This window comes from Pezoporus wallicus, unplaced genomic scaffold (assembly GCF_028554395.1).
Source record: "Pezoporus wallicus isolate ANWC-B61680 ecotype Strahan unplaced genomic scaffold, APGP_CSIRO_Pwel_v1 contig_3952, whole genome shotgun sequence".
Taxonomy (NCBI): domain Eukaryota; kingdom Metazoa; phylum Chordata; class Aves; order Psittaciformes; family Psittacidae; genus Pezoporus; species Pezoporus wallicus.
In genome coordinates this window covers 7,358,197-7,384,872 of record NW_026635034.1, presented here as the reverse complement: position 1 = coordinate 7,384,872, position 26,676 = coordinate 7,358,197, and the positions used below count along the sequence as shown (strand labels likewise).

General features: G+C 39.1%; 1 protein-coding gene across 4 annotated transcripts; it reads right to left on the bottom strand.

Annotated features, from left to right (window-relative positions):
- Positions 1-1,110: 1,110 nt before the first annotated feature.
- CEP152 (centrosomal protein 152) lies at positions 1,111-26,118 on the bottom strand. 4 transcript variants are annotated; one of them, XM_057396852.1, is made up of 27 exons: positions 26,010-26,118; positions 24,617-24,736; positions 22,520-22,620; positions 22,226-22,292; positions 21,665-22,009; positions 20,945-21,113; positions 20,018-20,158; positions 18,987-19,126; positions 18,487-18,687; positions 16,911-17,058; positions 16,154-16,245; positions 15,808-15,971; positions 15,025-15,232; positions 14,045-14,158; positions 13,801-13,931; positions 13,495-13,623; positions 13,214-13,349; positions 12,300-12,479; positions 11,523-11,795; positions 10,930-11,061; positions 10,043-10,690; positions 8,281-8,455; positions 4,095-4,176; positions 3,896-4,002; positions 2,972-3,128; positions 2,626-2,729; positions 1,111-2,388 (listed from the first exon to the last, which is right to left on the bottom strand). In XM_057396852.1, exons 2-27 carry the CDS (start codon positions 24,701-24,703, stop codon positions 1,385-1,387), a joined length of 5,235 nt encoding a protein of 1,744 aa, XP_057252835.1. In that variant the 5' UTR covers positions 24,704-24,736; positions 26,010-26,118; the 3' UTR covers positions 1,111-1,384. The 4 variants fall into 4 exon arrangements, with proteins under 4 accessions (XP_057252835.1, XP_057252844.1, XP_057252854.1 ...); XM_057396861.1 differs by lacking the exon at positions 10,930-11,061; XM_057396871.1 differs by lacking the exon at positions 11,523-11,795.
- Positions 26,119-26,676: the final 558 nt, after the last annotated feature.

The window sequence follows — 26,676 nt, the reverse complement described above, 5'->3', positions numbered from 1 at the left end:
GCTCGGAATTTGGCCCTTGAACTTAACCACTGCCCATGTTTGTTTAGGCACAAGCAGTCTCTCATGGTTTGGTTTGCTCCCACTGACGATGACAAACCCCACCTTCACTAAAGAGGAAACGGGGTTGGATTTATGGGCAACTTTAAAGGCCACCAAGAAATTCAGAAGTCTCTCATTAGCTCGCCCAAGAGTCTCAAGTCACAAACCAGTCCTGCGTACCAAGAGCTGTAATGCATTCTGCCTTGCCAGTTGGCCTGAGATATAAACATGCAGGATGTTTCTGTAAAGGAAGTTAAACACATTTTTCTTCAGAAGCTTTCTCTTGAATCTTGTACTATTTTCCTCTTAAAACCCAAAAGATTCTCAGATGAAACTGTGCTGTTCAACTCAAAGACCAAATGAGTATCCTTATGGCAGTTAAATATTACGTATGAGAGGTATATACATCATCAGAGAGAATATTCAGTCTTTTTTCTTCTTCTATCATCAAAGAATAGCAAGCAAAACCTTTTTGCTTACATCTTCTGTATTACTGCTGATGTGAACTGCTGGCCCATAACCAGACTTTTAATTGCAACAGGTATGATTTAATCATATCCTGCATAAACAAGCAGCAAACCACCTCTTCCTCACAGAAGCACTAGAAATGAAATGCTATCCCAAGGAAAGTAAATAGTCTAGAGGAAAACAATGCATTTTAGAGTTCTCTTCAAGACATGAGCAGGCCTTTAAAAACAGAAATTTCTAAGCATTGCTGAATCTTCATTGATAACCGATGCTATTTAAGGAACACCTGCCAAATGTGATTATTCTAATTTATACCTTTCTTCTGCCCAGTATCAGCTACTTGTTGCTGTACCAGAGGGAAAAATACTTGAAATGTGATTTGTTATTATAATGAAAAAATGCAAGTAGGGTTGCTTTTATTATCAGGACACACACACAGAGGCTTAGGGGGGGTCCTTCAAAATGGGAAGGTCAATTAAAATACTGACTTAAATCCTAGAACATCTCTCATTGAGCTGTGAAGTAATTTTCATAACCATTTAAAAAGACTACCACAAGTTACAGTACCTCTGTTTTAAATAAACACTGCACTGCAAGCAAAACTTACTATAAAAATAGACTCTATTTAATAAATTTGCATATAATACACTATAAAAATCAAAATGTTATTACAAAGGTAAACAAAAGTATGCATTAATATTTCAAGTAACTTTATAGCATTTCTTCAAATTATGTAACATTGATCACAAAATGGACACAGTAGAACCGGTTTTCCCCAATCCTCACACTTTTATTTTAAAAAATCCTTATCTTTTTCCTCCTCCAAAGGAGGAATTGCTGCTTGTGGTTTAGGTTATAAAGTGGGACATCAAAAACATTATCTTGCTGAAGAGACTGTAGATTCCACTGCACTTTTTTCCATGCATTTGTTGCAGCCTTTTCCTGCATTTGAATCCTGCAACATATTGAATTGTGTGACAGTGGAATTCGATTTGTCAGAGTTGAGGAATGAAGAATGTTCTGGGTTAGTTGTCAGGTGGCCTCTACTGGAAACTTTAACGCTGCTTTTTGTGCTGAGAATCTTGCCATTGCCAGTAGAAATGTCTCTCCAAGAACTAACACTTTCATCTACAGGAGAAAATGACCTCATGTGAGGAAACTCCTCACAGTGTGCAGTTTGTGTGTGCGCATTAGCACTGGCTTTTTGTTCAGGATACAAGAAAGGTGTATCACTGCAATCAAGGCTTCCGTTCACAGAACTACATTCACTGCGGCTTCCTTCATCTCTTTCTGGAGTTTCTCGGAAATCAAATTTCTGAGTTCTTTTAGATTTAGTTTTCCATTTTCCGTACGACTGGATACATTTATCCTCTTTCAAGACCATTCTTTCACCCTTGCTCTTAAGCATATGAGTTGGCCCAGAGATGGTATGGCCATTTGTAAAGCTTGGTGCATGCGTATTTTCTAACATTACTTGAAAAGCAGATGGAGAAGCACTCTGATGTGCTATATTACTAGCAGCACACAGGAGTCCTTTGTCTGCATTTACAACGGGGGCATATTTTTCTCTTCTTCCATCTTCATTTGAATAAAACTCTGGCACAGCATCTCTTGAAGCACCATCCAGATTTTTAGAATTATTCCCATTTTGAGTATTTGAAGTCACTGTTTCATGAAGCATATGTTGAGTTTCAGCCTGCACTGCATCAAACTGCTGTCTCAAGTCATGTGGTACACGTTTCTGGACAACTTTATCACCGGCTTTTTCGGTAATGCTTTCGCCACATGATTTGCTTTCCATATGGTTTGACCTAGCCTGAAGCACGCGATCTCTTTTTGTGTACTCAGCTCCAGGTGGCAGATCAGAATTTAACAGCAGAGCTATGAGAGGAGGGAAGGAAATAGATTAATTAAAAGAAAGATTAATGCCAGAAAATAAAGTTCTTCTGTTCGTTTTTAATAAAGAATTATAAGTGCTGTCAAAACAAGCAGCTTATACTGACATTTCCATTAGCAAGCTTATAAATAAATAGTACTTCACTTTGCATCTGCATTTTCATTACTACATGCATTAAATCAATAATATCAAGAAGAGAACAACTACAGAATCCAACATACCTGACCGGGTAGATTTGCTCTGGGGAATGTGTCGAAGAGGCATTTCAAGTCCTTTAGCCATTGTAGCAAGCTTGCTGGCAGCATTCATTATTTTCTTTTCAGCTCTGCCAAGAATTGCAGAACATGAAAAAAAAATTAAAGTTTAAGGGTAATTCCTTTTCAACTCTGCATTTTACTTCAAGGTAATATTGGCAAGAGTCAAAGACTGAAAAGACAGTATGCCAGACTGCTCAGCAGTGACCCCATGCCAATATGAGCAGACTGGCAAGACTTTAGGTCAGACACCATTTGCTCCGACACACCTCTTTCAAAGCCAACAGTAATTTCCAAACATACTTTAACGTACCCTTCATGTTTCCCATTATCAGCAAGCAGTTCTTGAAGGCATGTCAAATAGCATTTGTGCATTTTCCTTGCCATCTCTTGGCGCTCTCTTAAGACCTCCCCTTTGATCATTTCAGCAGCTCGCTCCTTACTTTCACGGATATAACAAAGCATATCACCTAGAAACACAATTAATTAGTAGCAGTTTTCCCCCAGAGAGGTAAAAAGCCAGTACCACAACCTGAGATTGTCTAGCAGACCTGGAGCAAGTCAGCAAAACCCTGAATTTACCTGCCAACATTCCACCCAAATCCCTGTGCCAAGTGTTGCCTACTGGATTAATGCCACCAAAGACCACACTGGGTCAATATGAAGCATCAGACAGGAATTCAGTTGTCTGATTCTGCATCTTGAGCAGCAATAGCAAACACTAAGCACAGGGATTTGGGAGGAATGTTGGCTGGTAAAATGTGGATCTAGGAATTCTTCAGTGGCAGTGTAGCTGGCTTTGGCAACCTGCTGCATTCAAGTAAGGCCCAGTGCTACACTTAACCCTCTCTCTTCATCCAGAAGGCTGCTGATCAAGACACATGGCAGGATATAGGAGAAGAGAAAAGGAGGTTCTCTTTCAGAACAAGTTGCAGGGTAGATGGATTGTTTGCTGGAGAAACAAGATCAGTTCTCAAAATACACTTCACTACTTTACAAGACATAATACAGTGCGACAAAACAAGGGTGGCATAACAAGGCTTCACCCATCGCAGTTAATCTTGTCTAAGATTATGGTGACAATTCCATTTTTCACATCCACTCTAGTAAGAGGGAAAAATTTACTTCTCATGCAATTTGGCTGTCAGATTCCTGTGCAAGTTGGCTGAAGGAGGAGGAAGTGACAAAGTAAATTATTTTGCTCTCCTAACTTTTTAGCTAAGACTTCAGTACTTACACTTAATCTTGCTCACAGCTTTAATGTACTGAGCACGCATTTCTTCCAGTCCTTTCACAGAGTCAGAGGATGTACAAGGTTTTGAGACGCCTCCCTTTGACAGTGACCTGAAATGCATGTAAGTCACACTGCACAAACAAAGCAACTTAAATCTTACCAAGAAAGAAAACCCAGCAGCTTGTTTAGCTTTTTTTATTACCTTGGTGGTGTTCCCAGGTCTTTCAGTTTAGCCTTCATCCCAGAGTTTTCTGCAATTAGAGCTTCTAGAACATTCTCATTATCTATAAAATGAGAAAAGTGATGAACCATAATTCACTGCACTTCTCTAAATTCAAGTTGTTATTACATAAACTGCTGTCTCTGGTATAAGAGCTCAACGTCACAAAGCATCATCAGCAAACGTACAGCTGTTGCAGTAGCAAGCACTTGGGAATCGATCACAATATATTTCAATGAAGCCTGGATATAAAAGTTCTCACACAGTAATTAAATAAATGTAAAGCCTTCATATGCTATTACTAACATTATACTAGAGGCGAAACTTCAGGAGGTACCAGGTGTACATGTAAAGAAAGGACAGAGGAAAAATATTAGGGTTGTTTTGTCGAACTGGAAAACTCTTAGTTTATGGGTCAGCAATTGTGCCTTCTTTGGAATAGATAAAATTGTCTTTGGGCTAGAAAAAAAAAACTGTCTCTTCTTTGGAAGAGATAAAAATAAAACTTGGTTGTTGTTGGGGTTTTTTGCTTTGGGTTTTTAATAGCCAAAAGCCGGTATTACAGAGGAAGGCTGGATTTCCATGATGAACAGTGTTCAATGCTACTAACTAGCAAACAAATATTAAAATGAGCCACCACAGAGAATGAGAAGATAGTGGAGCTGAAAAAGTCCAAAGCATAGGACTTCAAGCTGATACTGAAGACTGTTGATCATGGCATACAGATAGGTCACCTGTGGGTCATCTGAAAGTTAAAGAACCTTAAAACCTATGCATTAGCTATGTAATCTAATTCAAGCAAAAGATTATTTTAAAAAAGGGTATGGGAATTTACTGTAACTTGAAGAATTGCTGGATAGACCCATAAAAATCAACAGTTGATTACCAGCTTTCCAATTTTAGGAAAGAAAGCCAACACGAATACCTACCATGAATGCTGAAGGTACCTCCACTGCACTGAGCCACAGAAGTTCTCACATGAGCCATGGCCTAAGGACAGACTATCAACACACAGTGGAGGGCATGTCTTAAAGACAAGTCTTCCTTCTGGAAGAATCAAGGCTTTCATGGTAGAATATGAGGACCTGAGCCCTGGAAAAAGCATGGACAAGTTTGGCTTTCCTCCTTCTCTAGGATGGTGTGTGGAGAAAAGCAAAAAGTAAACAGCCATCCTGGAACACAGAAAGAAGCAATCTGTGGCTTTCAGGGATCCTCATTTGTGGTCCAAATCTCATTTTGAGCAGCTGCAAGTTGTATCTATGATGACCTTGTGAGACCAGTAGCCTCTGTTTTCACTAACAGACCTCCTATGACCCTTCAGTCTTTCCTCCAGTCCCCAGGGAAGTTTACACACTATATGGTTGTCAACAGAAAGAATACAGAAATAATATTAGGCAAATTTTTGTGACTTACCCACCTGGCCTTGCTCACACATCTACACGCTGGCAAGAGCCTTTCACTTACCAGCGTACAGCATTTTACTCCTCCTCACTAAGCATAAGATTTATTACAGCACTCAAATGAGACTTCTCATTTAAAAAACAAAAGGAAACCACCCCCACCCCCACCCCACCCCCCAACCCACAGCCTTTGGCAACTGAGGCTATTTAGTAACTTGGTACAAGCTACTGCCCCACACTATCTCCCTCCAAGCTGACCATTTGTCAAACCTGCTTCCAGCAGCCGCAGAGACTTTTCTACAGTTACTGTAGAATTGTTACTAAGACAATTCTGCAGAGTTACTGACCCTCAGGATGCAGAACCTTCAGCAAGTCCAATTCCTGCCATGCTCAAGGACAGCCTTAAAAAAATGCCCTGAACACTATTGTGTACAGCTTCAACTGATTAAAACACTGCAGGGAGAATGACCCTCTTATTCAATCGTCAACATATTTTCCTTTGGAGAAAACATCATTCTCTTTGTTCTGATCCTTAAAACAAAGGGCTTCTCCTGACTTCAGTACAGCTGAATAAAGGGATGGAGTTCCTCAGATACCAACTGAATGGGGACTGTGCTCCATATGGTATATTATGCTCAATTAGGAAATAAAAAGTTCTTGAGCACAGGAATAAGAGAAAGCAGGCAATTCTCCTACAAATCCTCTCAGAAATAAACCTAGACAAAAGGAATTCTTACTGATTCATCTGTCTGATAGCAACATGATTTGTTCCGAGTGAAAAGCCTGCACTCAGGGCCCATAGGAGACCCAACTGGAGGAGTAATTATAGGCATGACAAAGGGGTTTGGTATGCCAAAGATATTTTCATCCTTGTCAGCCCAGATTCTACTATGGCCAGAGACTCCCACCAAAGTAAATAAAGCAATAAAGGATGAAGTCTATTATCCTGAGAGGACAACAGGTGTACATGATGCAACAGCATCCACAATAAACATAGGCAGCAGTATCAAGTCAGATAATTTGCAACTGACTAAGCTGATTGATTTCTTAAGTATGCACACACCTACTCCTTCCACTGAAAACTGAATCATGCAACAGACAGACTCATGCAGCCAGCAAAGCAGAGCCACTCAAAGGTGTCTTGAGGTGACTAACAGTCCTAACCTTGGTTTTGCTCTAACTTAGCTACATGTTCCTTTCACAGCAAGCTGAAGATGTCTGTGGGCTATCTCCAGCTCTCTTTTCAAGCCCTGGCACACAGTCTCTCTTATTTTAAGCTCCTGGCAGCAGCATTCATAGCAAAAAACTTCCTGAGACCCAACATTCCTTTTTGTACATTTCTCACCTGCAACAGTAATTGCTAACAGTTATACATCAACCATGAGACCAAAAAAAAACCAAGCCCAATCTTACTATTTCCTGTGCTCTGCTCAGTCTGTCTCTTGCTGGAAGTCATATAACACATTAGTTTAATTAAAATAATCACAAGAGGCTGGAACTGTATTATAGAAAGCACAGCAGCATCTATCAGGCAGTTCAGCCCTCACAGCCTCAATGCATTCCCGTCAGTGATGATTTGAGCCTTCACTCAGAGCTATGAGACCTGTAGGTTGAATGTTTAATTTTTAATTGTTTTTTTCAAAGCACAGCTGCCAAGCAGGGTCTGCTGGAGTCAGCTGAGGGATGCTCTCCCAGCTGGGAAGCCTCACATGCAGCTCAGTCTAGTTAAGTTAAGAAATTCACAAAGACTGGGCTACTTCCAGGAGAATGATGGCTGCTCTTTATAGACAGGACTGAGAGCTCTAGAGGCAGAAGCGCTGCACTGCCTGTATTGTTTTGTCTTAATAGACAGCTTGTTATTCTGATGTTGAAGGAATTCAAGCCATACTATAGGCATAAAGCCAAAGTCTCTCTTGGGTTTTCTTGCTTTATGTTTTTCTGTTGCATAAGAATTCAAACTAAACAGAAAACCCCAGAGATTTCTGTGCCTCCCATGAAGTCTTCCCAGCTAGACTGTCTCCAGCTTTGCCATATAGTACATATGACAGCTCTGGGAAGAGCTACAATGCTGCAATATATACTGGGGGGAGAAGGAAGGGAAGGGGGAAGAAGAAAAAAAAAACAACAACCAAACAAACAAAGAAAACCAAACAACAAAAAAATCACCCAGGGATTTGAATTTTTTCAAGTAAATTCTTGATCAAAAGAATCAGAAAATACCACCATGCCAGGTGACATATAGTTCTTGACACAACAATATCTTCTACATGAATGCAGAATTCTTTGTCTTGTCTAATGGCAAGAACAAGTAATATAATCCAATCTTCAAAGCTCTGATTTAGTATCACCCATGGTTTAGACCATACCCTGCTCATTATAACACTGCCTTATTTATGAGCCATTATACACCAAAGGTATTAGTGCTTCTGTTCAGAAGCTGCAGCAGATATGGCAGCTACTTCTTTACTCCTGAAGGACGGCTTTAAAAAGCAGAAAGCTACTAGCATTTAATAAAACTAAACCTCAAAGCCTAGCATGCAGTTAGTAAGCAGGAGAAAAGTACCATTTGCTGCACAGTTTGTGACTGTGACACAGTACAAGCTTATGCAATATTAAACAAACTTACAGCCAGAAGAACCCCATCTTACTGTATCACCCAGATACTCACTAATTAATTAACTTATATCAATAAGACAATAACTGTTAAAGACTTAAACAAGCTTAATTTGATAATACATAATTTGTCAGATTAAAACCAAACCCAATACCTTTGTCTGTTCCAGTTTCCTGCAAGGGCAGCTGTCGTCTTGGCCTCTTTCGTGCTTCTACTTGGTGTTCAGCACCAGACACAGGAGGTCTCACCATGTCCCCAGTTTCTCCTTCACCATGATGCAGGCATGAGTATGCTTCTTTATTTACATTACTCATTAGCTCTTCATATTTCTGCAGTTAAAAAAAACACTTCCTGAAATCCAACATGCAGCAAAAACCTCAGGTGTCCTCACTATCTTAAAGTAGATTAAGTAGTATGTTATGCATAAAAACAAGCAACCCTGGCCACTAAATAGCTTTAGTAACTGTAATGCAGGTGCTTTAAACCTGCAATAGAACTGTAAATCTCAAATCAAACTGTAAAACTCATGTTTTCCTCAAATCAGGAGGAAAACATGTACTCCAGCATATAGAAATTTTACTTTGCATAATTCACTGCAACAGCAGTACCTGGCTATCTCAAGTTGTATTTTGAAATGTCAGTAGCCCTTAACATTGCACAGCTATAAAACATCTTTGAATACTTGATGCTGACTTGTTCTTTAAAACATATCAAGCAGAAAAAGGGGCTGGACCCATTTAGACCTTCTGCACAAATACAGGTAGTAGGACAGGATTATCTACATAAATGGAGCTCCTTTATTTATTGTTATTATGGTAGCATAAGAGAAGACATTACTAAGAATTTAAAGATATCACTGGATAAGGTGGTTTAAGCCAACCAATGTTCTGAAGTTCAAAGGCATTTTAAAAAGTTTACCATGAGAGATTCATATGTATTACAGAAGGTGCTTCAGGCATAAAAACTCCCCTTCTGATTCTCTTTACCATTGTAAAAATAACTCATGCTAATAAAATCTGCAAGGACCACATTCTGAACAGAATCATATTACCACTAAAAACTGGTTAGTATTGTTATGAGAAATCATTTCCTTTTCTTGAAAAACATGACTATTTCTTTCTCTGTCCTATTCTTGGATAATTCCCCTGCTGCTAAATGCTGGGTGGCAATGGCATTTTCAGTGGGATGCTCCCTGTAACTAAAAAGTTACTACAAGCATAAGCATTGCAAAAAGAGGCATTTGCCAAAACAGACAACAGAAGATTTTATACCAAATCCTACTTAGCCCCAGAGTTCTCTAGAAGAGGGTAAAATGTCTTTCCTCATTTGGGCAGGCACATTGAAAAGTGTTTCCTAGAGCCACAATAAAATTAAGCAAGACTATCATTCCCGAGAGAGATCAGTTTGTCAGTTCAGTTCTACTACAGATAATTTGCAGAAAAGATTTACTGCTTTAAATTTTCTTCCCCTTCTGATACAGACAGAGTGACATGATCTGCAGTTACTGTCCAGTCACCATTATGACCTGCCACATTTCTAAAAAACGAAACACAAAATAAAGAGCAGCTATGCAGAAATTCCACCTATGAGGTCACAAGAGGCCTCAACAGGCTCTCAAATTTAAGATGGTGGATTCATCTCCTTAATTACGAATCTTGCCATTATAGAATGACACTTCTAACTTGGCTTTCTCTTTTTCAGAGACTAAAGAAATCAGAGCTACACCCATCCCTTTTCACTTGCTAATGGTAGTTTTAGCCCTCTTTTGTAGTTTTACAGGACTATTGTGATCAATGAACTCAAATGTTGGATTCTCCAATTTTCAGGATTACATGGATATTTTATTTTGGGAGGAAATGCATATGTGTGACTTCCCAAACTTTCTGGCTGTCAGTTATAATTTACAGAAATATTACCTCTTTCCATTCTTGCTCTCTCTTTTCCAGAACTGCGTAAAGTGAGGATGTGTAGGCCTTCTGTAAGCAAGCCTTCAGCTTGTCTTTACACTGATGGCCTGACTGAACATGGATGTCAAAACACTTCTTCCAAGAAGACTTACTATGTGAACACTTGACAAGTTCTTCATGGATTTCACTCAACAAGTACTCAAGTTCAACCAGAGTCTTCTCCTCATACCGATTAATTTCATCCTGCAATCTCTTTGTCTCCTGAGCCTCCCATTCTCGTTGCTTTTGGTCTAGTAACATCTTTATTTCTGCTTCTTTCTGAATGGAGAGATCATACTTCTGCTTTGCAAGATCCTCCTTTGCTGTTGCAAGTATCTCTTTAATTCTGTTTCTGTGATCATCTAAGAATGATCGGTAGTCTTTCTCATTTTGCTCTTGTATCTGCAGGATTTCTTCTTGCTTTTCTTTGTTCCACTGAGCACGGGCTTTTGCTAGTTCTGCTTTGATAGCTGCAGGGATTTCTTCTTTCTTTAGCTCCAATTCCTTCTTGAGAGAAGTTACTTTTTCTTCAAGTTCTTTCACCCTTGGTCCAGATCTCTCTGTACTCTCATACTCTTTCTTCCATTTCTCTTCAGCAGCTGAGAGAACGAGGGCTAACTGGTGAATACATAACAGTTATTATAAATATATACATACATTTACATACACGTAAACTATCACGTTGGGTCATTATTTATTGGAGATTATGCTCAAATTACTTAATGCAAGTATAATCCTATATAGGAAAAAAAATAAAAATGGATCAGAACCAGAGTACACCAGAAGCCCCTTTTCCTAATGATTCCCCACCAATGTCTGCATTCATTCCTCAGAAATATACAAGTATTTTGGGCTACCTGCTTTGCTGTAGTCTCTTTGTGCTCTTTCTCCCATTTTTCTTGCTCTATCTTTAGATTTATTTTGTACTCTTTGAGGTTTGTTAGTTCTTGCAGCCACCTGGTATGAGCTTGGGTTAGAGCTGCATCTACCTATAAGCAGATTAAAAAAAAACCTCCTTCAGTCACCATCAAATACAGTTTATTATTACTTTCATGTAGCAATGAAAGAAGAGACTTCAATTGGGATAGCCTGTGTTTACAGAAACTAAAAGAATCAGACCAGCACCATCTGATGCATTTCTTGATGCAAAACTGATACCAAAATGATAAATACTAAATTTACCTTTAACAAGGTGGTATAAACTAAGTCAGTGTTGCTCGGTTCTGTTCAAAACTCCTGCAAAGCTTGTCCAGCTATATGAAAAACTAACAGCTAGAAAAAAACAAGCTTCATGCTTCTTTCATGCAGAAAATTTTTAAGAATATATCTCTAATCTACCAAATATCAACTACTGAGCTTAAGAGAAAGTGGAAAGCAACACTTTTTTTTGTGACTTAATTGCACACAGCAGTTTCACAGGCTCCAGGCAGACAGAACAATTATTTGTTACCTGGCTGGCAAGTTTTTTACGGTATTTATTTTCCAGTTCTATTTCAAATTCTTTTAAGGCCTCTTCAGAGACCATCTTTTCTTTCACAGCATTCTGGGTCTGCAGCCTCTGGTCTTCAACAATCCCTTCTAACTCTTTAGTTGAAACTTCATCCACAACTGTTACTTGGTCAGTTTGGCTGCTGCAGTCATTACATTCAACTACAGTTCTTCTCACTTCTTCCAGCCTACTTTGCCATTCTCTTTCTATTTTTGCAAAGACTCGTTCTTTATTCTAAGGAAAAAAATATCTTTAAGAAAATCTTCCCAGTGCCCAAATAACTCAAATTTCACTGTATTTAACGAACAAAACTTTCTTTACACTAATAATCTTTCCTAACAGAAGAAGAGCAAAATCATGCTAAGAGGACAGAGTCTGGCAGCTCATCACAGCTTTATTCCCTGGGATCAGATACAGAAAGAACTTTTATATGGTAAGTGAAAGAAGCAATAGAAAGCATAACCGCTTGCCCAGGGATCAGGGTGGAAGACTCCAGCATATTTTCAGCTGTGACATTCAGGACATTCTGCACGTTACTTTAAAGATCTAGGGTTTTCTTTTTCTGAAATATTAAGCATCCACAATACCTACTGACTTCTTCAGAGGCTCATGAAGTGACAGAACCCTAAAAGCCAGTTCAAATGGCAGAATAATAGTGCACAAGTATATTTACATAGAAGTTCCTTCTGAAAATAAACAGAAAACAAATCAAAACAACCCCTAAAATAAGTTCCACACCTCTTTTTCTTCCTTCTCCCAGTGAACTTTGGCTAATGCAACTTCCTGTTCAACCTGCTGTTCCTTTTCTTCCAGCCACTGCCTCTTTGCTGCTATCATAGAACTGCGGTGTTTCTCTTCAAGTTCATTCCTCAGAAGCTTAAGAGAGTCTTTTTTTTCTTCTAGAAGCTGTTTCTTGAGCTAGAAGTTAAAAAAAAGAAAGTATTCTCCAAGGCATAATGAACTGCTCTGGCAGCAAGTGAGAAGAACGCATAAGAGATATGATTAATGCTCTAGAGCTCTGCACTGATCTTCCTGAGGACACATGAACAAGAGATTCAGCTATCAAAAGGAGGTGGTTTAAGGCATGATATCAGAGGTTATTATAGGTTATTGCTCTAAAATAAGTTCTTTCATCAAGCATCTTTATTCCCAGCATATTTTGAGATGTACCTCTTTGCTGTACTTGCTTAGCAAGATAGTTGACCTACTTCAGTCATTTCGCAGTGTTTTATCTCCAGAAAAATCAATATAGCAGCCAGAATTCATTATTACTTTAAATAACCACAGTATTTGCAGATCAGTTTTATACTATATAGGAAGAAGAAAACTTGTAACATCATTCAGTTTTTTGGAAAACTGTCTCATGAATGTAAAACCTCACACTGAATGAGCAGTCCTCAAGCATCAGAATTATGAAAGTTGACTACATGAAAGCAAATAGTTATTTGAAAGGTTATTTCTACAATATTTTAAAACTTGGGACACTAGTATATTATCTTAGCCACCAATAGGTTGTATTTATGAACTTCATGATATAGCTGCATGCCTTCCAAGTATCTTCCCCTAACAATTGCAAAGTTAAATACATTTATGGATATCAAATCTTGAAAACAGTCTGAAGTAATACAGTTTACAGATATTTCCATTAGTACCTTTTCTTCCTTCAGCTGCTGCTCTTGCTCAAATTTCTGCCTTAAAGTAGCTTCTAAGTTGTCCTTCTCCCCACAGACTCCGATATAACATTCCTTCACTGCAGTCATCTCTCTGTTCAGCTCTTCTATGTTAGCCCTTCACAGGACAGATTATTTATTATCAATTACTCTTTACATTCACAGCCCAGCAATTCTGTATTAAAAAAAGCATGACTAGAACTGAAGGCCAGACAGGAAACGTGAAAGTTTCAGTAAAGTGGAAAACAAATGGTAAGTCTTACTTTAACTCCAAGATTGTCTCTTCATAAGCCTTAATAAGCTGCTCTTTTTCTGCAGCATGCTTCTCCATCAGGTCTTTCTCAAAATGCGCTTTTGTATCCTCATGATGTTGCTGGTAAGTTCTTTCACACCTATAATTTCAAGAAAGGAAAGGCTTTTCTTCCCCTTTTAAACAGGGTTCAATTCTTCCTTAAGAAAGAAACTAGCTTTCTTATATTGATCTCCACTTGTACCAGATTAGCAGGCAGAAGGTTATATATGCAGGCTAAAAGTCCACAAATGGAACTAAACACAGTTAAGAGACTTACCTGTCAATGGCTTCTTGTTTGTCCTGATCAAAATCCTGAACCATCTTCCTCATCTGACAACAGAGATCTCGATTTAAGCTTTTCAGGTTTTCCTCATTTTCCTTCAGTTCTTCAATAGTCGAAGTACAGTTCTGGCCAAACAAGGGTCAGGTAATAGATGAGTTGTAAAGAACCCTAATTGTAGGTTTTAGCAGCGGTGGATGTGTGGGTGTGCTTTTGTGGGGATAAGCAGCGTCTCTCTTACCTCAACTTCTTTTAGCAAAGTTTCATTAGCCTTTCTGAGTCTCAAAACTTCTTCGTTGACATTATCAGAAACTGAAGGACTGGCCACTGAAGTGTCATATAGATTTGCAACAGGCTGAAAACACAACAAAAGCACGGTGATGTCTTTTGAGATATATATGATTAAGATGCTGATGCTTTCAGAAGTTAAAGCTACAAAATAAAAATGGCACTTAGAAGAAATAAACAACACAAAAGGTAATTATTGCAGTGGAAAATAGGATAATATCACTATTACACTAGAGGAACTCTTGAAACTCATAGCATCATGAAGGTTTAAGAAGCTCACACTTGATGTTGAGCTTGCAAGCTGAATGACTACTATCATCCAACAGACAGCACACTTCTCAACATATTAGATTCCTATCCCACATCCAGGTCAAAATATGTAGGTTACAAGAGCAGATTTTACAAGTCTGGTCAATTTGTAAAGGGAAAGTAATAATGGGGTGAAGAGAGATAGAGTATCAAAGAGATTGTTTACTGATCAAATTAGATAGTAAAGGCCATCTGAAGGCAGTCTGTTTAATGTTCCATTATATAACTTCACAATACTACCTACTTTCCCAGAGAAATCACAAAGTTTTTTTGGCTAAAGAAAACCTATTTTCCACAATTAGATTTAGTTCTAAAAAAGCAGAGCAGCCATTAAGTTCTATCAAGTAAGTAAGCCATTGCATCAGAACTCACCTAATAACACTGTTAACACATAATAATAATAATAACATACAATGCCTTCCAAGTCCCACTACTCTGTTTCTTTTGCACCAAATACACAAATCACGGCATCATCTAAATGACAATACTTTCCTTAAAATCAATGACAGATTTACTTAGTTGCTATGAATACTCAGCTGTAAGTAAATTTTTTCATCCATTTTCATAATAAGTTCACTTAAGTACAGCACATCTTTAATTTTTCAAAAGTGTAAACAAACCAACCTCTGACTCTTTGGATGCTTTTTCTGCTTTCAACAACTGCTTGTATTCCTCTGAAGTCTTCTGGCAATCTTTCAGATCATTTTGTAATTGAGTAATCTGGTTTCTCTTCATTTTATTACTGCTCAATAAACGTTCCAGCTCGGCTTTTAATTCTACAATGATTTCATCTTTAGAGAGCTCTTTATCCATGTCTCTGCTCTGCATTGCACTATTAGGGAAGACAAAACTGGTTCAGTATTTAAAAGACAAAACACATTTATCTGAAAAGTAGTGGCAGCAAATAGAAGAGCAACTAACACTACCAGAAATAAAGATGTCTAAGAGGTAATAGTAAAAAGAATGAGAGAACATGAATACAGAAGCCATATGCTTTGCTTTTGCATCAAGTTGCAGTTAGCATACAGAAAACTTGTTCATTCAGCTGTTTCCCCAAAAGATTCATTCTCACATTATGTGAGGTTTTTTGAGAAAACTCAATTGGTCGTTTAAAAAAAACAGCTTCAGCATTAAGTAGCTATGTAGAATCTTTGATCAAAAAGTTATTCACGCATGCAACCCATACAATCCAATGAGTCCCTATAATATCGGAAGATTTATTAGGCAGCAATTAGGCATCCAGTTTATGGTATTAGTTCAGTTTCCTGTTTCCCAGATTACCTGGCAATACAAGCGAAATTTCAAGTGTGTACCAAAATCCCTATATGCTGATCCAGTAAGACTATCTTGTACACATCACTTATAATTTGATTTAACTTTCTTCTTCCAGAAAGAATCACATGATACCTGCAGAACCTTGGTTTCTTCCCAGTGATTTTTTTAATTCCCAGCTCTACATAGGAATCACCCAGGTTTGTATGCACCTCTCCACCTGCATCATTCAAAAATACTCCAAGCTTGGCAGCAGATTCATACAAAGCTATTTCTTCCTTCAGTTCCATTAATTCTTCCTTAAAGGAAGAGACAAAAAAAAAAAAAATTACACTGAGCAGAGAAATTCCAAGCAAACATCCAGGTTAGACAGATGTATGATATTAGATGGGTAAGCCCACAAAGAGTTTCAGCTACCAACCTCAGCTACAATGCTCATCCCCCCTTAAATCAAAACAGTAAGATATTTAATAAAATTAACCTGCAAAGCCTTGTTCATGTTATTGCTTATCATTTGTGCAGACTGAGCTTGTTGCAACTGAAACCGTAACTGATTTGTCTCCTGCATCGAGCCTATTGCAGGAAACAAAAGGGAGAGAAAGAGCAAATCATAAACGTGCAACAAAGACTATGCAATCTGAAAAGAGATCACAAACGTAGCAATGTTGATTCTGGTAACAGGGATTACTCTGTTTGTTTCCTTGACCTCACCAATATCTACTACATACATTACTACTAAAAGATTTCAATGTGTAAAAGCAGACACAAGTCAAATAGAGAGCAGAATATTTCACATGCTATTCCTACTGCTGTAAGTTTCCAAGAACCAGCCTCCACGCACAAATACAATTTCTTTCTCATTGAGATCTGAATTTCACATGGCAATTCAAGTCAAGTGCCTACAGCCTGCTCTGAAAGGCTGTTATTTAGTCCCAAACTGAGTTTACACATATATAGCACAAAACGCATATAAAAAGTTTTATAACTCTTGTTTAGGGTTTTGGTAGTATTTTTTGGCTGGGGTATTTTATTTTTATTGGGTATTTTATTTTACACTTCAGTCTAGATTTAACTAAATTTCATTTAAGTCTGACTAATGCACTGCATAGGAAATGGTCTAGCACACATTTAGCTTGATGTTGATTCTACTTCAATAACAATATAGATGTGCAATTTCAGACGTTGAAGAAACGAAGCCATTTTTGCAAGGAAAGATAAGGTATGAGTAAAAGGCTGACCTGTTTGCAGTAAATTTGCACATTGCTTTTGGCTTTCTTCTAGGCTTCTTGTCAGTCGATTTATTATTTCTGTTTTTTCACATTTAGTTTCTTCCAGCATTTTTTCAAGTTGCTTAACATGCTCTCCTAGATTTTTGCACAGCTCTTTCTAGGAAGAGAGATTTTTTTACTTGCGTTACAAACATCTAGCCATCTAGAACAGTTTCAGATACAGAAAGAATCAATACATACAGGTCACAGGGAAAAAAAAAATAGAATCAATCTGATGCCTAAAGGGGTAGAGGCCAGCTAAATCTATCACTGATCAAATGCTATTCTTGGCTCACAAGTCACCTCTTACAGCATCAAAGTTAAGTTTTCACTAGGAGACAGTAAGTATACTCCTATATAAACATCCATGGATGCGAACCATTTGTAACTTCCCAGAGCAGTTAAGTTTCCAGCCTGTCAGATTATCCTCTGTAATTCTTCGCATATAGTTAGTTTACTGTAGAAAAATCAAGCCTTCACGTTATTTACATTAGACCACAGTTTAACTCAACTTAAGTTTATTTTGACTGAGCTTAAGCCAAGCTTTCAAGTTCCAATGCTCCGTAAAAGAGGAACTGTAGTTTTTTTCACTTGATATACAAAGTAGACCTTCATAAGGCATTATTAACAGTTACCTACACAGACCTGGAAGGCAGAGCACCTCATCTTTACGCCTTTTGACTTTTCTATTTTCTCTCAAAAAACAGGAGGCCTCTAAATACCCCAAATATACTCCATAAAAACCCCTTTTTTGCTGTAGAAACAAAGCTGTGTAAGCTTTGTTAGGCACCATGCTCCTGTTTACATGCAAGAGCTAGTTATGCTTTCAAACGCACAACCCATTTACTTTTATGAATATTTATGCTGACACGAGAATTATAGTCCTAGAATTAATAAAAATAATTCTATTTCCATTATGTGAAAAAAGAGGACAATTTATTAAGGCTTGACTACATTGCTCTGATATTTCTAATAGTGTAATGGACTTTTGCCAGGTAGAATAATTTTAATAAGGTCTATAACCATGTGACACAGTCCATACCAAACTCCATCTCAAAGCCAGCCTTTTCTCCCCCTTCTCTCCTTTCAAATCCATACTTCTCAAATACAGTGACTGTTCAGTGGTCAAATAATTTTTTGAGACTAAAGCTTGGCAATAAACTGTTAAATAAACAGTTCTTGTAGCAAAAATATCACCTCATTTCTTAACTAGGTCTTTTCTTTCCCAGATTTATTTGCCAGTACTCTTTCAAAAAGAGAATGTGCACAGAATGAAAGCTCAGGAGAGAAACTAAGACAATGTATTCCTGCATCCTCCACATCTGCTATGTACGAACTCACAATCTGAGCTCACAACTGCCTGGAGATGTTTATAAAAACATACCACACAGGCTCTGTAATATTGAGACTTACATAGAATTTCCTTTCCATTTGCTTAGCTGCTTCCACAAAGAGTTATTCTAGGTCAAAAAGTGCAGTTTAGGAAACACAGGGAGCTCTACAGCCTCTCCAGTACAGTACACAGGGTCTTAAAATAATTTCCCACCTGCTCTCGGAGTGCAGATTTTGTAGTCTCAAGTTTCTGCTCTAATGATAATACTTGCTTTTCATACTTCTGTTTGAGTGCTGAAATAATGCCCTCATGTTGCTCTCTGGCTCGCTGAAGGGCATCTGATCGCTGAAGTTCTAACAGCTGTTTCTGCATGCTTTCCATGGCTACCTCTGCCACTGTGGATTGCTTCAGTAACTGTAGGAACAGTATTAGGATAGCTCCCAGTTACATATATTCTATTTTTGCTCCAATATTCCATATGACAGTTGAGGATTTTTTTTTGTGCAAGAGTTGCTAAAAGTCCTCAGATAATGCCTGGATTTTAATATAAACTATTTTCCCCCAACATGCCCTATTTATTCATCATATATTCGGGTTCTGCAACGATCATAAAGAGTGTTTCAAGAGACTAGCACTTATGTTTAATGCAAATACACCACAAATGGGACTATAGATATCTTTCACAATAAAGAGTTTAAATACATTTATAGTACCTGCTCCTCATTAGTAGTAAGATTCTGAATTTGAGTTTCGAGTGCCTTTATTTGACCTTCAAGATGCACTTCCCGCTCCTTTCCATTCTGATAGAGTTTTTGAGACTCACGAAGACTAACAGCCAAGCCATCTTTTTCATCTTAAGAGAGAAACAGTATAATTGTGTGAGAATGTGGCCAGCCACTCAACAACTTCTGGGAACATGACTGTTCAGTATCCCTGCTCTACAGAACCATTCACTGTGATCCCGCTGTCTCACACCATGGCCAAGAAGCAGAAGGCAGAACAAAAGCATTCAGTCTCCATCCAGTAATGACTTTCACCATCTGGTAGCTTGAAGGACTCCGATATACTGTACCTTCAGAACCCTAGTGAAACAAGCTCCATTGTGTCAGCACTAGGAACTAGCCCCATCCCTTACATCACTTAAAAGAAGAAATTAAATAACTCCCCTGGAGGAACAGCCAAGACACGGCAAAATAGATGCCAGCTGAGGTTTTCTCTCTCTTTTGCTACTTTTGCCTTCTAAAAATTATATTAAATCTCTAAGCTTCTAACTTTTCATTTGTTCCTATAAGGGAAACCAAGACAACCACCAGTCTCCACTACAGCTTTGATCATTTGGGAAAAGCTTCTCTCTATATACAGTTCAGAAAACAACTTGTTAAACCAGACAGCACCAAAACTCCTTTTTTTTTAATAGATACACAGTTCTAATGAGGCTTTATATATAACTGTACTTTTAACATACTACTTCAGCAAACTTCTCACTTTTCTGTACTTTTTTAACGCCTGGCACACAGGGACTCTGGAATACAATGATGGCCTTGAGAATGCAGTAAAAGAGCGTTATGCAGTCAGGCAGCTTTCTTTACAATAATACTGGGGGGAGAAGGTTACGTCTATATATCCCAAATCAAGTTTATAAATAAAATCAATACCTGCAGAGACACTATCTAAGTCAAAGTTTCAGAATAAAAAAAGTTGCTAGATACAAATGAAATCAAAGAATTAATACAAGACATTTTACCTGTGACCATTGAAAGCTGATGATTCAAATACCTAATCTGCTGTGCACTCTTTTCTAGCTTGTCATTCAGTTCTTCCAGTTGTCTTTCCCTTGCTTTATTTAGAACTTGAAGTTGAAGGATCTGCATATTTTCTGACGAATCTGCCAAATTTCAAATAGCACACAGACAAGTCAGCACAGTCAACTAACCAAGAAACAGTCATAAGTAATTTCTGCCCCAAGATAATCTTTTATACAGTGCCAAATTAATTGTTGGTTCACAAAATTGCAACAATTTTTAACCCACATTTGACTTACATCACCTGAGTTGCTCTGGTAGCAATGAGATGAAGAATTGTAGGAACCATCAATGTGATTCAAACCCAAGAGCAAACCCAGATACAGGTTTACAGGCTGTGAATTCCCAGAGTCTTGTAGAACCTATAGATTTTCAAGATGTCTAACAAGCAAAGAAGTTTGATCATTTGAAGTATGCTTAACAGAAAAGCCCAATGTGGCATCAAGCAAAGTATGCTTCCTAAGGTATAGCAAATCATTATTTTCCAATATTATAAAGACCAAATGCCAGCAAGACTTAGGATCAAGCTACCAGAAATAATTCCATTCACAGTCTCACCAGACAAAACTACATTTTTCATAGCCTGAAATTCAAATACTCTGATCAAAAAGAGCTAATTTCTAGATTAAGGGGTGAACACAGACACAAAAAAAACAACCCCCAAGCAAACAAATAGAAACAAACCCCACATAAACACAAACTCGGGGCTCTCACAGCACAAGCTTAGAGCAAAATAAAAGTCACGTACATCAACATACTTTTAGTTGTCCTCTTACTAGAAATCTACTGAAATAAACAGACTTTCTGTTGCTGGTTTCCAGTGGACTTTTCACACAAGTTTATTTCAAGTCTAAACAGCAAACACTTACTGTCACCACTGCTCAAGAATTCATGTTGCAAGTCTTCAAACACATCATTTCTTCTGGTTCCTTCCTGGAGTACTGGCATTTTTTGATGAATGCCATTTTGGTATGGTTTATAAGTCACTTTGTAAGATTCTGGTGATTGACCACCACCAACATCAGATGCAACAAATTGCTGTTGTGACAATATATAGATAAGAGAAAATACATTAAAACTACAACTGTAGTTCTGCTCTATGAAAACGTTTTTTATTTTACATGCTGACATTAAGAGCTCTAGGAGCTCTTCATTTTCAGGCTCCAATCCAGCACACCATTTCAATGTGACAGAAATTTTCATTAAAGCATCCACTTTAGGAGTGCAGTGAAGTCTGAACTTCAGTAGAGTAAGTACACACTTAAGTGAATCAATCACATTCACTCTACCTCATAGAATTCCACCTAGCTAACAAGAGTTAAAAAAACAACAAAACCTATGCGCATATGAAAATGTAATTATTTAACATTTCATTGTTTTAAATAGACTACAGAATCTCCCATTAATGTTTAAGATGATAATAAGAGAATAAAAACATTTAGAAATACTGGAATCATAGAACAGAATCACAGAATCAACTAGGTTGAAAAAGACCTTTAAGATCAGTAAGAACAGTTAAACTACCCATAGTTAAAGACCTGTGAAAACTTTCCATAAGAGACAGAAAATTACATCAGCTTCTGAAATACCTTAAGATGTTCCTTTGGAGCATCTGCAAAATTTATTACCTTATTTTGCTGGTTGTTAAATTCTGGTTTATGGCCATTTGTATACGGCCTGAAGTTTTCAGGAAGATGATACACATTGTTCTGTTTGTAGCAACTTGGAGCACTAAACTCTTCCCTACCAAGATACACATCATCAGGATCCTCTTGACCATTCTGGCCACAGTAATCTTCTTTAACTTCATATAAAGGTTTCTTTTCTTCCTCGTTATGTAGGCCATTCCAATTATTGCCATGTTTTTCAACATGATCATTTTGCTGGTCACACAAGAATTGCTCAGGGTACAGATTTTGTCCTTCTTCATAAACCTATGAATCAATAAGAGGTTTAGAATTGCTTTCTCAAAACTTGGATTTCTCCCCACCTCCTTTTTGGTAGGGTTACCCTTAAATTAGAAATACTTCAAATTAACAGCAAAACACATTACCTACATGAGAAGCATTTCTCGAATGAATTTAAATACTATTTAGCATATTATGAACAAGCAGTTTCTAATAATTATATGACTGCTCATACAAGCTTACATTTTGAGGATCACTTATCAAGGGATGATCATTCCACCTTCCATCATGCTTCCCGGACTCATGTGATCTAGAGAAATACAAGCAGCTTAACTATGTATTTATAACCTCAGGAAAAAAAAACAACCAAACAAAAAAAACCAAACCATCTCTTTGTTAATCTAGTTTGTTTCTCATGGAATACAAACCATACAGCTCTCCTTTTACTTGGATTCTGTTTATGGACCTCATCAGCTGAGACTTTGCTTTAATCCCAAATGCATAAGACATGTAACAAAATGATGCAAAATTCCTTACTGCTCCTCAGACTCATGTAAGCTACAGTCCGAATAGCTGGAGAGCTGGTCTCCACTGTCCTCCAGCATGTCATGGGGAAGGTCTGTCAATAGCTGTTGCAACTGAAATAGAACAAACAACGTTCATTACATGCCTTTCAAAAGGATGCATACAAGTTCAGTCCAGAGAGACAGAGAGGGACAAAATAGGCCACTTGCACAAAATCCTGTTTTTTTTCCCATTTTATTTCTGGAATTCACAGAGGTACTTATACCATTATATGCTTAATAAACTAAAATACCAAGCAAATGATTTTTGGCAAGCTCTTGCTAAAAGAAAAGAGCCTCACGAGAAAGATGTAAGGAAAACGCCACCAGACAGACATGTCCCAGGGCAGACTACTTTTGAAGAATGATCTGCAAACTAATCACATCAGGGTTTCTCCTTCCTAAATCCCAGGCAAGAGAGGTATTAGACAGTAAAAACATGCTCTTATCTGGATTTGAATCCAGACTTCTCCAAAAGAACTTGCCAGTCAAGAAGTCATCACTGCAATAAGTGGTTTGCTCAGGTGTTCAAATGAAATCACCAAGCAACTAGACATGAACAGAGAGAAATATTACCAATTCTAGTTCAGAAAATAGATAGCTGTGCCACTAAAAAAAAAAAACAAACCCAAACCAAACAAAACAAAACCAAGCACACAACCAAACCACACCTGAACTTACTTGTTATAATGATTCCCATATAGATTGTACCTCTTCTTCCAATTTTCAGGGAGGCTTTGATCTGGGGCCACTCACTGGGCTTCTTACAGATCTGAGCCATGAACTCTTTTTCTTATTAGGTGACTTGAGAACTACACAATATATTCAGAGTTATTACATAGCGTCTCTGAACCCTAACCCTATTTTTCGCTGCACTCTCAAAGCCTTTGTTAGTAAAAGCTGAAACATTAGTTGCCCCATGCTAAATACCTTACTAGCTTTTCTTTGTGAAACAAACAAAAACCATCAGCCAAAAAAAGTTTATCTCAAACATACCCTGTTTTCTCAGACACTATTTTACATGCTCTCTAAGACCAACAGAGAGGTGAGGACAACTTTTCTACATGTTTGCAGGACAGCAGAGAACCAAAAATTTGTTCCTGGAAATTCACCAGTGGCATAAAGACATTTCCCTGTCATTAAGGCATTCTCTAGATTCAGTATATCTCAGCTCCAGGAAGCAGGAAAAGAAGCATCATTCACTTAAGATCCCCTTTCGTTTGCCCTACTTGCAACCAAGAACCAACTCAAGCACCACAGGTTGAAGATTATAATGCTATCTGTGCACACTCTTGCTCACGCACTCTAGCAACACTACAGTTATTTCACTACTTGTTCTGCACAAACAGAAAATCCTTTTCTGGGTTGAAAGTTTGGAACAGAAAACAGATTCCCTACAGTGTTTGCAACAGCGTCTTTCCAATTGGTACAGCTATTGTTCTACTACACATTTTTGTGAGCATTAGTCTCTGTAATACCTGCTCTCCAAACAATCATCCTGAAGTATATACTGGGGATGTTACCTGACATGAACGTGACTTACCACCATGTAAGAAACCATTATACACATTCATGTTAAACGCACACCAATTGTCTTCATGAAACAGAAAGAACAGAAACATCTGAAGTATTTCAACTTTAAATAAATCCCAAAACATTTGAACATAGTTTTTCTACAGATTTAAGTGTGCAATCAGATTTTTAAAAATGGTTTCTCATTTTTTTCTAAGCTAAGCAGATTTTCAAGTAGAGATGTTGCTTTCCAAGTATTTGTAATAAGTGAAAAAAGCTGCCTAGAAATACAAAATATAGGTGACACCAGCCTTTTCCATTTGGACTACTGGATAGGCAAGGAATTAACAGTCTTCCATCCATTACATATGACATTGAAATGCACTTAAGATGCACCATCTCATTATGTCTTTACTTTCTATGCCACCCTTGCACAGCACAGCTTGCACTCTGTTTTGCTCTTAACAAAGCCAGCATAGATTAATTTTTTTTTTTAAACAAAAGAGAGATGGAAAGAAGCCAGATACTCAAGCCTTCAGATCTAATAGTTCTTTTTCACCTCTTGTTCTCTTGCATAATCCTCTTGGTCATAGTCTTCATCTTCATGTTGAGTTTGCAGAGCTGCACTATCAAAGTCAAGAGACATTGTTTTCTAATGTTTTTGCACATCCAGCAAAACCTATCACAAGATAAGAAAACATCAAACATGAGAAAAAGGCGAGGAAGAGGACCAAGAAGTGCCCTCCTCACTTCCTGAATTAAGTAGCCAAACACATACAAAAATATCATCTTTGAAACAAAGATTGCACGTTACCTATATCCTTCACTTAAGCTTTTGTTTCTCAGCATATCCAATGTTGCTTGTTTCTAAGAATTTAGCACATAAAAGATTTGGGCTGTTCCTATGTTGACATTATTATTGTTGACTTACAACCAGGCATTATTTTCTTCAAGTTCTAACACTGTATGTTATGCTTATGTTCTAATACATGCTAATAGTTATGCCCACTTCTCAATCTTGCTTCATTTATTTCTAAAAAATAACTGTATTTTGCACCAAACACTGGAAGCATGCTATTGCTTGCCCATTTGGATAGCGGCGCTGACTGGAAAAATAGTAAAAGCACCCGGGAAACAGGGAAAGTATTGTGTCAGTTCCAGATTTCACTGCTTAATGAAGAGACCGAGACTCCCAGGAACTTGTCGACACTGAGCAGTGAGTTCACAGTAAGGTACAGCACGTAAGTGAAGTGTTGGCCCACATTTGGCTGCAAGGTAAGTTACTCCCTGATGAAGAGACACTCCTGGCAGGCAGTTATGAACTACAAAGGCCTGATGAAGATTTTACAGAATGGCACATTCTTTGGTCATACAGATACAACACATACTGAAGTCCTCACTCAGTATAAAATGAGCTTTACAAGCTGAAAGACATAATGTGCCACTTTACCGTGTTTAAGTGACCTGCTTGCCAATGATATTCAGGGTAACTCCAATATAGCTAGCAGGAGCACTAACAACGCGAGTACGTGTCTCTGGGAACCCCCTAAAGCACCAGCTCCCCCAGTGTGACCACCTGCAACATGTCTCACAGTGAGTGAAGCAGCCATCTTCTCCCGAACCCGCACCAACTGCAGGCAACCACCTGCCCCACTCCCCTCTCTTCCCTTCCTTAAACCCTTTCTCAACCCCACCAGCTGAGGAGCCGGACGAGGGATACAGCCCCGTTTCACTCGCTCATGGCCTGTGAGAGCCGCAACCAGTCAAGGAGCGCCGGGAGGGAAGGGGAGCTCGTTAGCCGCCGCCTCAGCCCCTCACGGTGGCGGCGCGGGGCCAGCAGCGACCGGGGACGATTTCTGCCGCTCACCTCCCGCCAAGGCCTCCCTGCCCCGCTCTGCCGCGGCCTCTGCGGAGCAGGAGGCGAGGAGACAGCCCACGGCCCCGAGTCTCACCTGAGCGGCCCGGCGCCGCGGCCACCCGCCTCCACAACAAAAGCGCGCCCCGCCGCTCTTCCGCATGACAACCGAACCCTGCCTCGGCCGCACTGACTGACAGCGGCCGGAGCCAACCAGAGGCGGCAGCGGCGCCCAGCCGCGCGGGAGGGAGGGAGGGCGGGGCGAATCCGCCTCCGCGGACTGTTCGAAAGCGGGCGCGCGGGGCCGCGGGAACGTGCCCGGGTAGCTGATTGGCTAAGCGGCCGACCAATGGCTGCGGCGGGCTTTAGCAGGGGGCGGGGTCTCTCCGTGACGTTAAGAGTGTGCGCGCAGGAGGGGACGGGCCGGAGTCGCCCGCGAGACCTGGCTGTTGCCTGGCAACGAGCGGTGGCGCTGTCGCGGGGTGATGTCCTCAGGAGGTCGCAGCCCGAGGGCCGGTTCTCACGACATGTCACGATAGGAGCTGCCGGGGTGACACTGGCATCCTTCGTTGTCGAGCAGCGGCTTCCCGCCTGCACCTCAAGGACAGGCGACTTGCAGCCCGCCTGTCGGCCCCTTGATGGCGGAGGTGATATGGTGCGTAGTGCTGAGGGCCCTGGCTGGGCGGCACACGAGGAAGCCCTGCACGGGGATGCAGCCCTCACCTGCTGACGGGAGCAGCCGGGCCGTCTCCAGGCAGCCTTCC